The sequence below is a fragment of the Anthonomus grandis genome, chromosome 4 (assembly GCF_022605725.1).
Source record: "Anthonomus grandis grandis chromosome 4, icAntGran1.3, whole genome shotgun sequence".
NCBI classification, from domain to species: Eukaryota; Metazoa; Arthropoda; class Insecta; order Coleoptera; family Curculionidae; genus Anthonomus; species Anthonomus grandis.
In genome coordinates, this window is record NC_065549.1 from 16,066,549 (window position 1) to 16,079,707 (window position 13,159).

Sequence of the window (13,159 nt, forward strand, 5' to 3'; positions counted from 1 at the left end):
GTATGAAACTCATCATCAGAAATCTTACAAGACCGGGCAACGTCGCATTTATCTGTGGCGTCAGCTGGTGTTATGTTTCTCAACTGGGAGTCATAGGCTTACGGACGGGGGTTTCCGAGAAATGATTAGATATTTCTTTTAGCTGGTAAATAAAGATGTGAAAGTAAATAAATTAATTGTGCAATTTGTGTTTTGACAGTTATTGGCTAAAATGTATGGCATGGGGGCGTAGCCATATCTTAATCTTATAGAAATAATGTAAAAGGCTAATCTATAATTTGTTCTTTTTAGGATAGGTACTAAATACACATATACAGGGTGGCCCAACCAAAAGGTCGCAACCCTATTCCCTTCTGGTATACTTTCGAAAAAATGCTCGGACAAGTCAATTTTGATTTATCGGGGGATGTATTTTCATCTATAGCCGTATAATACAGGGTGAACCAAAAATAAGATAATGCCTTTTAAACTTTAAAATACTCTAGATATTTAAATGAGAGCCGATTTACAAATATATATATATATATATATATATTATATTCGTTTATTCATATATATATATATATTCGTTCTCCATGAGATTTTTAGTAACTTTTGCTTAATAAAGTATATCGTCGGCTTGCAGCAAAAACTCACTAAGTCAACATTTTCAGATTTTGAAATTTTGATAAATATCACTAAGTCTAATGTTGTTCTATCACTGAACCAAATATTAAACGCTTAAAAACTCACAAAATACCAAAAAAGAAGTCCATAAAAATCACACTAAGTCATTAAGCCTGTTTTGAGTTCATGTAAAAACTCACTAAGTGACTTAATGAGTTTTATATAATAAATGTGGTGCCATCACTGGGACTTTTTAAACGTCAAAATAAAATTCTGTTTTCTAACCTACACATTCTTAGATTAATTTATTATTTTTGTTGTACCGTAGTGTGAATATAATTTGACTTTTCTCAGTGATTATTTGTTTAGAAAATGTACTCAAACCGCACAAATAAGTTACTCCAACTGGCATTACGGGGCAAAAACCAAGAAGGTAATGTACCTACTAATTTTTTTGCAATAGTACAATATTTTACAAACACACATTTTGATAATAACTGTTTTATTTATTAAGATAATGGATGTCAAAATATTATCACAAATGATGAGCCGAGCATTGGAAATGAAAATATTTTAAATAATATTCCAAATAGAGATATAACTGACACTAGCGCACAAGAGTTATTTGCAGATAATATTGGTAAAATTTAGCTTTTGTTTTTATGTTTATTTTAGGAAATCCCTTTAATTAACAATCATTCATAAAACTGTTTTTTTTTTAAATACTATTTTCTCTTTAGAAATATATATTAGGTCTTTACTATAATCTTTCTGTATTTTTAAGAAAATATCCCACCAGCGCCAGCGGTCAATAATGAATTCGAAAATGTAAATCAATCAAATGAACTCGTGCCATTATCTGCTATTAAACTTATGGACGAAAATGTTGAAATCTTTGTTCCCGAGGAATTTGAAGCTTTAATTAATAATGCTGGTAAGCATTTTTCTATTGTAATGGTAACTATTTTATATGTACAGTTTTTGTTTTTTAGTGCTAGATTACTACTTATATTGTATTTTTTTTAGTTTGTGATGTGTCTAAACTGGAGAATAATAATGAATTGCAAAATCAAATGACCACACTTCATTGCCAAACACTTTTGAGTATGACACTGTCAGAAATATTAAATGTTTAGAACCAACTACCTTAGGTAATTTTTTCAGTATTTAAAAGAATATCAAATATTAAAACAGTAAATTTATTTGTAGCAAGTCCACAACCTGATCAAAAAGTTACAGAATACATTGTAGATGAAAATAGCGAATTTTTGATCGAAGCTTCTATAACAAATAATCAAATTCAAAATTTAGGAAAAAAATTATTGAATCTACCTTATTCCTCATCAGACGAAGAAACAGATGACTCTTCACTTGATCTTTTTTCTTTAAGGCATCGTCTTCTAAGGAAGAGAGTGACAAAAACTTACGATAATGGTCGCTGCAAGAAAGTAATAACAAGATGGAGGAAAAGTGATCCAGCTAAATGGAATAGAAACGAATATAAAAGAAACATGAGTAAATGTCTAGAATACTCAACAACCAAAGGGAGAGTACGACCGGCAAAAACTCCTCAGAATAGCTCCTGTGGGAATTTATGTAGATTCAAGTGCACCACCATATTTGATGAAGACGATAGAAAACAAATTTGTAAAGAATACTGAGGACTTAAAGCTTATGAGCGCAAAATGGATTTTATTTTAAGAAATGTTGATGTAGAGGAGCCTCAAAGAAGACCAAGGAAAGGTCAAAATAGCAAGATAAGATCAAATGCAAAAAAATACCATTTTTATAAAGGTACTAACAAGATAAGAATTTGTCAATCATTTTTTATGAAAATGCTTAATATAAATAATGGTCCTATTTTGACAGCTTTTAAAAAGAGAAATTCTTTGGGTGTATTCAAAGGTAAAGATGAAAGACGAAAAAAAGCTTCTGTTAATAAAACTTCCGATTCTGACATAGATATTGTAAAAGCCCACATTGCAAGTTTTCCAACAATGGAAAGTCATTACAATCGAAAATCTTCAAAACGACTCTATTTAGATCGTAAGCTATCAATCTCAAAGATGTATTTACGACCTATACCGGGCCTACTGTTTAAAGAATAATTTTAAATCAGTTTCTTCCCATGCATATAGAAAAAATTTTTGCACATCTTATAATATTTCTTTTTTTTAAGCCAAAAAAAGATCAGTGCGCAACTTGTAATCGGTATTAAAATTCTAACATTCAAGACCGCTGTAACTTGGAAGATACATACCAAAATCATATTACTCGGAAAAACGAAGCAGCCCGATCAAAAGAAATTGATAAAGCTGCTTTGGAAGACATTATCATGGTTACGTTCCATTTACAATCTCTGTTACAGATTCCATCTTCCGATGTTTCACCGATGTATTACAGCCGAAAAATTAATATGTATAACTTAACTATTTATGAAGCTCCAGAACCACACAGAGCATACTGCTTTGCATGGACTGAACTACATGGAAAGCGAGGTAGCTGTGAAATTGGAACATCACTGTATAATTGCTTTATAGGCTTAAAGCCGGACACGTAACCTTATATTCGGATACATGCGATGGACAAAACCGAAACCAGAATATTGCTGCTCTATTTCTTTATATTGTTCAAACAACTGCGGTTGATATCATAGAGCATAAATTCTTAGAAAGTGGCCACAGCTACATGGAGGTTGATTCCATGCACAGTGCCATTAAAAAAGAGAAAAAATATCAATCAGTTTATGTAGTCAATGACTGGATAAGTATTTTTAAACGAGCTAGATCCAAACGTAACCGAAATAAATTTGGAGATCCATTCATCACCAAAGAGTTTAAGTTTAATGAATTTCTTAATTTACTGGATTTGTCCAAGACTTTATTTAGAAATAAGACAACTGATTGTAATAATGATAAAGTAAACTGCTTGAAAGTAAAGTGCTTCAGATTTCAGAAAATACAGCCTGGTATTCTTAAATACCGCTATGATTATTTTGGTGAATATAAAAGCAATAATATTGAAAGAAAATCGAGAGCCACTCAAAAAATTGACTATAGTACCTTGAAAATAAGCAAGTTGTACAAAAATATGCTGCCAATATCCGTTAAAAAAAAGAAGACCTTTTAAAGTTATGCGAAAAAGGAGTGATACCTAATGAGTACCACGGTTGGTATAAATCGCTGCCAATAAGCACAATATTGAATGATGTAATTCCTGAACCTGGATATTCTGACTCAGACGGGGAGACGTTTTAGTTCATAGTTACATTATGTTTAACAACATTTATTATTAGGTTTTGTATTTTTTTTAATAAAAAAAGGTATATTACCAAAAAAAGTTTACTAGTTTTTCAACATCAAGTTTATTTATAAAAATTAACTCATTAAGTCAGTAATTTTACAATATTTCACATAAAATAAAAACTCACTAAGTCACATTTTATATTTTTCTATCCAATTATTGATTAACAAAATACTACTTTTTCATTATTATTTTACTGTTAGTTTTGAAATAACACACAAAATCATATTTTATTGCCGGAAACTAAAAACTACAAAATGATTTTTTCCCAAAACCACCGGCATTAGTAAACAATTGATTTTTCCAGAAACTATCATTTTTGACTTAATAAGTTTTTGCAGCAAGCCAACGATATGTACCTATATCTTCAATCACTGTGAATATATTTGGGCTAATAACATTTGACTAACTGAACCTAATACTGATAATAATGGATTGCAAAAATAATATTTAATATTAGTCAGTGTCATCGTATGTCATCGAAAAACTTTTTCTTGATTTGATTTGAAATTGATACGTAACTTACCTAGTTGTGATAAATATTGAACAATGATTTATTTAATTGAAGAAAGGGTAGACGTAAAACTTTCGAATTAGATAAAGTATCAAAATTTAAGGTCTTTATAAAAGGCATCTATTGATAGCGATTATTAACATTTTTTAATATTTACTCAACATAATATCTTGAAGTACCTCAAGTGCTTTTGGTCTTTTATAAATTCAAGGCATAATATGGTAAATGCAAGCAAAATGCAAGCAAATGTAATTTCAAGATGGTTGCATCATTGATCCTTAGGAAATTGGAGACTACTTTGCAGAATTTTTGAATCTGTATATGTCTTGACAGCTGATAATTCTTTTCTGATAGGAGCTGAAAACCCTAAATTTAATTGTAATCAATGCATTTCGGATATCGAAAATAACAGTAACGTAGTTCTTATAAAACTTATTGATCTAAAGGTATATAAAGGTTATGGTCCAGATAAGATTTCACGTATATTTTCTAAAAAATGTAGCCCCACATTATCATAACCATTTTCTTACATTTACAATTACTCCCTCAAAATTAAATATGGAAAATCGCCAATATAATACCATTTTGTAAGGGAGTAGATCGACCTCATATTATAAAATACATCTTTGGTCTAAATATTATGGCAAAAATATTTGAATCAATAGTTGTGAATGATGGCAACCTTTTCAATACAACCTTATAAAATCAGCATGGTCTTTATAAGAGTCGGTCTTGCCAAACAAATTTGACAATCTGTTCAAGCTATGTTGTTAATACCTTAGATAAGGTTCAGGTTGACGTAATTTATTTTGATTTTAAAAAAGTCTTTGACAAAGTGGACCACAATATCTTGCTACATGAATTCAGGTCCTATGGTATAAGTCGCCAATTATGGTTCTGCAGCAATTTAATTTAACGAAAACAGACTATGAAAATCGTGACTATCAAGAGACATAGAATGGACTTTGGTGTACCCCAAGAAGCGCATATGGCTCTATTTCTCTTTGAGTTGTTTGCTAATGACATCCCAATTTATTTTAAAAATTTATTATGCTTAAAACTTGCAGGCGATTTAAAGTGTTTTAAAAGGATATTTAAACAAAATGGACCTTAATCTTACCAAATAAAAATCATAACATTGTCAAGAAACACAAACCAGAAAAGTAAATAATGGTTCAGATAATAAGGCGGCAAACCTCATTAAAAATCTCGGTGTATTGTTTGATTTTGAATTTAGGTTCACTGCTTATATGGGTCATATAATTAGCAAAGCTTTTTAAAATTTAAAATTTAGATTTAGAAGATTTAAAAAATGTTAAAGGTTTTAAAAATTTATTTTTCCCTGGTTAAGAGCCACTGTTTAGCTGCTGTTTAGTGGGGTCAGTACGTCTTTAGTGTTCTCCTCTACGGAGTAGAAATCTGGAGTCAGCAAGGCTGCCACCAAATACTTAGAGGCATTTCAAATATTGTGCTACCGACGCACGTTACGGGTCTGATAAACATAGCATACAACTAACATCACGATTTTTGACAGGCTCAAAAAAGACAAGGAAATTATTACTACCGTAAAAAACAGAAAACTGGCTGGCTTACTAATAAGTAGTAATAAGCTGCAACAGCTACTTTGGCCAACTAATGATATTGCCCAGCGTATATCCTGGCTGACCAATCTTAGAAAATGGACTGGCCTAATATGAAGTGACCTATTTCGAGCTGCAGTGAATAGGCATTGTTAGAAGAAGAAAAGATAAAACATGATTATGGGCTTCATGAATTTTGATAGAAGATTGGAGTTTTGCGAACTAATTTTCCAACGTACAATCAACAACGCAAATTTGTTATTTAATATTTAATATAATTGAAATTAAATTAGATCAAATATTATAAATTTTAAATTAAATGACATAACTGTCGATAGATCTGTAGTGACCCGACTCCATACTTGTTTCGAAATTTCTTTATTCATGGAAACTTGACGGGCCAGACGTACTTAGAAACGTTTAAAAGTACAATAGAGCTACGAATTACAGCAATATAAAAAATACATTAATTAGACGTTTTTAGACACCCATTTCTCGAGTGGATTACCAGATGACACTCCATTGAGTGACCGCTGAGATCTCCGGACTTAAGTTCTTTAGATTGATTTTTTTTGTGGGCATTTGAAAAGTAAAGTTTTTAGTACGAAGCCAGATTCCATTTAAGATCTTCGGGAGCGGATAATAGCTGAATGTAGACAAATAACTCAAGATATGCATATGCTTGTATATGTGAGGAATAGATTTGAACAAAATCCTTATTATTGCATCGAGGTAAATGGGCACTTTAGTACTTATTACCACATTGACCTACCTGTTTATTGCAAATGAATTTTTACTTTAACTTTATTGTAGAGTTTTAAAGTCTTGTGACTATAGGAACTATAATGATTATTATTTTTAGCATATATTCCATCGTTATTACATTTATAGAATTTTATAATAAAATCAAATAACACCACAACGATTAAACATCGGTATAAATATTATTATACAAAAGTTATTAAAAACTTCACGGATAATCTATAAACTAAAAAAAATGGGATTTCTATTTAAAAATCTAAAGTGTAAGGCAATATCTTATTTTTGGTATTGTGCGGCTGTAGATGAAAATACGTCAATTTCAATTTATTTAGTCATGTTCAGAAATTACATTGTAACTTTTACATAAGCCCACAAAGAAAATCATAATAATTGTATCTCAAGTCAAAAATGTTTTAATAATAATTTAAAAATCTTTAGATCCAGGAATAAAATACAGGTCTGGTACATGATGTGTTGATGTGTTATAAAAATGTATATAAAAGGTAAAAGATATGCGGTACAGATATGGCACAGTATAGACAACTAACATAAGTTACACATCATACACTTAAACACACAAAGTTTGTTGAAAAATTTTATGGAAATAAAGTCAGATCTATTTTGGGATCTTCAGAGACGAGAGTAAGCCACCCTTAAATCATTACCATGTCGGGTTGGATAGTTGTGGATATGATGGTGGCTCTCAAAAAGGCCTAAGTTACTTCTGACATAAGAAATATAAGCATCCATATGATATAAGCAGATGGAAAGGTCAGGATATGAAGTTTTGAAAACACCTACCACCACTCCTCTCTGTAACCCATTCCAGAAGCAATTCCTATTGCTCTTCTTTTTAAAGCAAATTCAACGTCCCCCTAGGAATCAAAATTAACGTATCCGAGCGTTTTTCTTAAAACATACGAGAAGAGTCACAAGCAGGGGGACAACAACCTTTTCAGTGGGCCATAGATTATGGAGAAACTGTGACTAAAAAAAATATGTTACTGGAAAATGTAAAAAATTTGGCAACGCGCCAAGGTCATTGGGGGACACTTAGCCTCTTTCGAGCGGTCCGTTGGATTTTAACCACAGTTGGTTGATAGTTTTATCATCCTTTGGCACACTCAATAAACTCCTCACGTTGATAAGTATAACCGGTATTTTGATGTAATTGATTGGTTTGTGATTTTTCTTTCCTTTTTTTACATGGTTAATACGATCACTGTTAACGTTTTTATAAAAATCATCCAAACTTGCCAAACCGTCAAGTGTTAGTTGACCTCGATCAGGGCCATGGTATAGACCGCTTTAATGCAATGTCAAAGAATGACGTCACAAATTGTCCTACTTTTTTACCACACTTTTGAAAAAAAAGTGTGGTAAAAAGCATAACCAAAAAAAGCATAACCAAAACCGCTTAAATGTGTTCGGTAGTTACTAAGCCTTTCTGGTATTTACTAGTTTTCTTAAAAATGGCTACTAATGAATTATTTTGACATGTCCGGTTATACTAGAAGTGTATGTCAACTTCGTTAATTTAAATGAAATACTATGTAGATTAAAGAGCGATGAAACTAAAAAATGGCAATTCTTAGCTACCTCTTCTGGCTTTTAAAAGGCAAGGTGGAAAAGAAAAAGTCTTTTTAAATTGTAGTGGGACAGTCTAAAGTAATATCCTGTTCATTTGAAGATGGAACCACCAGCAAGACAATTTCTTTAAATTATTTCATATTTGCATTATCCTCGGTTTATTGTTCTATCTTATACTATTCCTAGAAATGGAACAAGGGTACAATGGTTTTTTCTTAAATTTATTAAAGATAAATACGAAATTTTACTCTGCTGTGGGTAAGTATTTTAAATACTATTGATATTTTATATTCATTATAATTCAATCAGTCCCTAATAGTATATAATGACGAAATTGTTGCCCATATGAATCAAATATTACCTTGAGATCAACCTGCTATAGTAAGTAGTTCGGCTAACAAAGGCATAGTAATTGGTAATAGTAAAAGTGACGTAGGCGTCCGTTCGTTTACCTAAATATATTAGCGTTTGCAATGAATGAATGATTTACATATGTACCTGGAATTTCGATATAATGGACCTGGTTTGACAAGACAGAATAGAAATTCAATCAAATCTTTTTACGTAAAAACATAATTTTAATAATTTTCGAACTCAAAATGGCAGATAAACGCCATTTTGGAAAAAAATTATCATTTTTACAAATTTAGTATTTATCATAATTTTACTGTGAAGAAGAAGTTTAAAAAGTTTAAAAAGTCCTTTAATACCAAATCTTATAACCTAGAACAGGCAACAGTGGTAGAACAGTCTACCGATACCGTCAGTAGCTGACGAACATTATCTAGGTCTGCGACATCGTGTCTATTTCTATTCTGACGTTCAATTCTACTTGCAAATTTCATGAAAAATGGATTATATTACAAATAAACCTGATTTAAAAGCTAAAGCAACCTTTGGTCAGCGCAGACCTAGAAAGATGTTTCTGTTTCCAAAAATTAGATCTACCATTGTGCGACCATTCGCCATATACCAAGATTCCAACTAAGGTCAACTTACGAGTAGGGTTTTCCGCAGCATCGAGAAAGATCGGAGGCACTACTGACTTGGAAAACTGTGAACAGAAAGAAGTAAAAAAAGAAGATGAAAAATAAAAAAAAGAAGCAAAAGAAGAAGTCGTAAAAGAAAAAGAAAAGTGGAAAAGAAACTTTTTAATTTTATTGTTCCTTTGCTTAGTACTTAAAATCAACTAAATTAAAAAAAATATTTTTAGCTCTAAGTATTTTCAATTAAATATTTATTAAAGGCAATAATTAAAATTAAATATAAATATAGAAATCATAATTTCATTAGATTGTTTCGTCGTCCACCCTTATATTATTCGGTACATCTATTGGCACATCAGGAACTTGAATTGGTTTAGGTTGAGGCATAATTAGGTGCTGGTAGACAGGTATATATGGGAACGAGGTATCAAATTTGACTTCCTTTGGAGTACTCAGGCGCTCAAAAACGTTATAATTATGACCTAAAATTGGATCCGAAAGACGTGCCCCGTAGATTTTACTGTGATCGACATGTACAAGATCCTTTTCTGCTTGCTTCTGGAGCTGCTTAAAGGTAAGGCGTTTTGGAAATGAACCACCGCTTAAAACCCGTAAGGTTGTGGAGCTTCCAACTCGTTTAATATCTGGAGGAATAGTGTATTCAAAATCATCGGGGAGGTTGCCATCCTGGGGAATAGGCTTCCAAGGCTTAAAAGTTCCAATGGTTTGTAAATAACGACCAGCCAGCGTCCACATTCTGGTACTAAAGTCTGCGCTGCAGCTTATTAAAATTCTACTATCTTCAAGATAAGTCAATCCAGATACCGGCATAAAATGGCCTTTATAGCTATTCAATAATATTGGAAAAGGTTGATTCGCGACCATTCTGCTAGCTCTTCCGATAAACCTGTCGCCCCACATAAACGGAAACATTAGTCTGTACTTTGGCAAGCAAATATGCTCCTGGTTTTCGGGTAACATGCAGTAGTTCTTCATAAGCCAAGTTTTAATGTAGCCGGCAGTCGTCCCAGTAAACAAAAATTCATTATTAACATCTGTAGTCATAGCGATGACATAATCACCAGCCTTATGTACTGCATTAAATGACGTGATAAATCCTCCTGAGACATGATGATTCCAAACTTGAATTACGCCATTTTCCAAGGAAACTAATAAGGTTCCCACTTCAGGTTCAGTTTTTCTTGCAGATAAAAATAGCATACAGTGAACGGCAAGTCTCCGTAAATTGAAACATTCTTCGGGCATTTGGATCATAGACATTCTTCCTTTGCGACCCATGACTTTTGGTCCGCTTAATGTTTTTTCCTGTGGCGGAAGTAAAGTAACTCGTTTGGAACTCTGAGATGCAATACTTTGCTTGCACACCATTGACAAACGATTAGCATATTTACCAAATGAAAAGCTATCTGAATGCTTGTCTTTATTTTTCTCTACAGTGAAGTGAATTTTAATCCGTTCAGTGGGGTTAGACACAATAAATTTTTTATATGGTTGTCCTGTTTCGAGACGCCAAAGAAGTAGCTCTCCCACATAAGAGGTAGTTGCCAATGATTCAGGAACTCTCACTGCTGCTGCGCTAATATCCTCAGAATGCCGTAAATCCCAATTTTTACTAAATGCTCCTTCTGGACCTACTGCCTCACCGGTATCCGCAAACTCGGTTACTCTTTTATTCCACCCCATCGCTAATATTCTGTTGTTAACCCAAATTACGCTCTGAACTTCACACCAGGTTTCAATGTTCATATTTCGTAAGCAGGTCCCTGTATTAAAGTTCCAAATTTTAAGAGTACCGTCGTGGGCTCCTGTAAGAAGCCGTTGATATCCTGGGTCAAAGGTGGCAGCAGTTATTTCAACGCTCATAATTTCACCATGTAACATTCTAGTATGACCTTCTTTAATTACTAGCAACCTTCTTCCATCCCATGGGTTCCACACTATAATATAACTATCCAACCCACATGTAACAATTACTTTAAACAGCTTATTGTACAGCACTACAGAAACCGCACTAGAATGAGTATTCCCATCAGTATGCTCACTACTTTGTTTTGGACTCAATGGTATAACTGCTATCATACCACTTGCAATAATCCATTGTCTAGATTCGGGATTATATAAGGCGGTTAACTCACTTCTTTCGCCTAGTTCTTGGGGTAATTCTAGGTATGTTTGTAAACATGTCTGTACAGCAATATCCCAAACCTTGATGGATTTATCTTTTGATAAGCTATATAACATTTTTCCATTATCTTGGAATACCAGCTGGACAATACCGGTATGATGCCCATAGAATAGGCAAGTAGGTCGATGTGGTACAAATGGATTCCAAAGTCTAATTAAACAATCTGGACTTCCTGTGGCAACAATATGTGTTGTTTCCTCTAAGGCAAAGCACCACACACCAGCAGTAACTTTGTAAGTATAGACATTTTTGCTGTCTGTTACATCAGTCATTAAAAGACCCGCTTGTGGGCATTGGGAACATGAAACAGCACTATGAAGGATGGAGCAAAATGAAACCTGACGGACGTAATCTGTATGTAGATTCGGGTACGATGCTGCTCTAAAATGTGGAACTAATCCTTTAACAATCGCTGACCACCTTACATGTAATAATGGTATTCCAGGCTGAGATCTAAACGGTCCTCTAGCAAACGTATTTATATAAAGTACGGTTACCCCTCCACCCATATCGCCAAGAATTAATTTCGATTCTGTATTGGGATCTTCGTAGAATTTGTAATGCATTGTATATACTGCATATTCTAGAGTTGTGATCATTACACGAAGTTCAAATTTTCTTGCAGACGTATCATAAAACCGTATATCTCTTTCACTTGAGGAAGTACATATTACGCTAACGTCTGGCAAAACAGCAAAATCAGTAACCCAAGTTGACTGAATTTTTAATTCAGGACATGTCGACTGAACTTGTCGCTCCGGAGTCATATCCAAAGTCCAGTAATTAATTACCCCGTCGTGGCTACAAGTCATTATACTGCCGTCATGCCATGACCATGTTCTATCAGGCTTGACCGTCGGATAAAACGTGATGCGGTTAATAGTGTGTCTATGGTTACTTTTTACTAGCGATGGACCAAGAGGTATAGGAGCTGCCAAAGTTTTGTATTCAGTGCTTACTTCTTGTAGTTCAAATCCAAGAATTAAATAGGATATAAATTCGTCCCATGTCACCATACCATTACAGGATGCATTCATTTTTAAAAATTCAACTTCAAAGCGTTCTGGCGGGAAGTCAATTCTAGCGACTTTCGCTAAGACTTCTTTCAGTTGGGTTTTATTCATTCTTCTTCCATCTTCTTTGTTAAATAAATCATTAAGTTGTGCCAGTTCAGTTTCGTCGAGAAGCTTATGAAGCTCTTTCGAACAATCTTTTGGTGGCTTCCTAAACTCACGGAATGGTAGTCGATATCGTTTAGGTTTTTCCGGTTGCGTTGCTGGTTTCGAGATATTTTGGTTTTCGGTCATTTTTATATTTAAAAGAAAACCGCAGTTTATTTTGACAAATGAAATGACACTTTTATAACCCATTCAGTGTCATAATCATGGTGTTTTTCCTTTGTGATTGAATACTATCTTGGAAAAATTGCATGCGCATTAATTGATTTTATTTTTAAACTTAATTTTCAAAAATTTAAATTCATGACTCAATGATAAGGTGTTTTATTGGTAGTCCGTTTGAAGAATTTCAATGGTGTCAATAATTTTGTCAAAGTTGGAAAGGGAAGAAAATGTACAGAATTAAAGAACTGAGTCATTTATTAAAGATAGGG

The 13,159-nt window shown here is 33.0% G+C and overlaps 1 protein-coding gene and 1 long non-coding RNA gene across 3 annotated transcripts; one reads left to right on the forward strand and one right to left on the reverse strand.

Annotated features, from left to right (window-relative positions):
- The first annotated feature begins 787 nt into the window (after positions 1-787).
- On the forward strand, positions 788-3,846 carry LOC126735350 (uncharacterized). Of its 2 annotated transcripts, XR_007660381.1 has the most exons (5): positions 788-1,039; positions 1,121-1,246; positions 1,391-1,540; positions 1,633-1,757; positions 1,816-3,846. It is a non-coding gene; the product is annotated as an uncharacterized LOC126735350 (long non-coding RNA). The 2 variants fall into 2 exon arrangements; XR_007660380.1 differs by having other exon boundaries at positions 943-1,246.
- Positions 3,847-9,575: 5,729 nt separating this feature from the next.
- Positions 9,576-12,902, reverse strand: LOC126735101 (WD repeat-containing protein on Y chromosome-like). Its single transcript, XM_050439005.1, has one exon. It carries the CDS (start codon positions 12,852-12,854, stop codon positions 9,645-9,647), a length of 3,210 nt encoding a protein of 1,069 aa, XP_050294962.1. The 5' UTR covers positions 12,855-12,902; the 3' UTR covers positions 9,576-9,644.
- Positions 12,903-13,159: the final 257 nt, after the last annotated feature.

Bases quoted from the DNA above. Each gene is read 5' to 3' on its own strand.
- LOC126735101 (XM_050439005.1), bottom strand. From the start codon at position 12,854: ATGACCGAAAACCAAAATATCTCGAAACCAGCAACGCAACCGGAAAAA.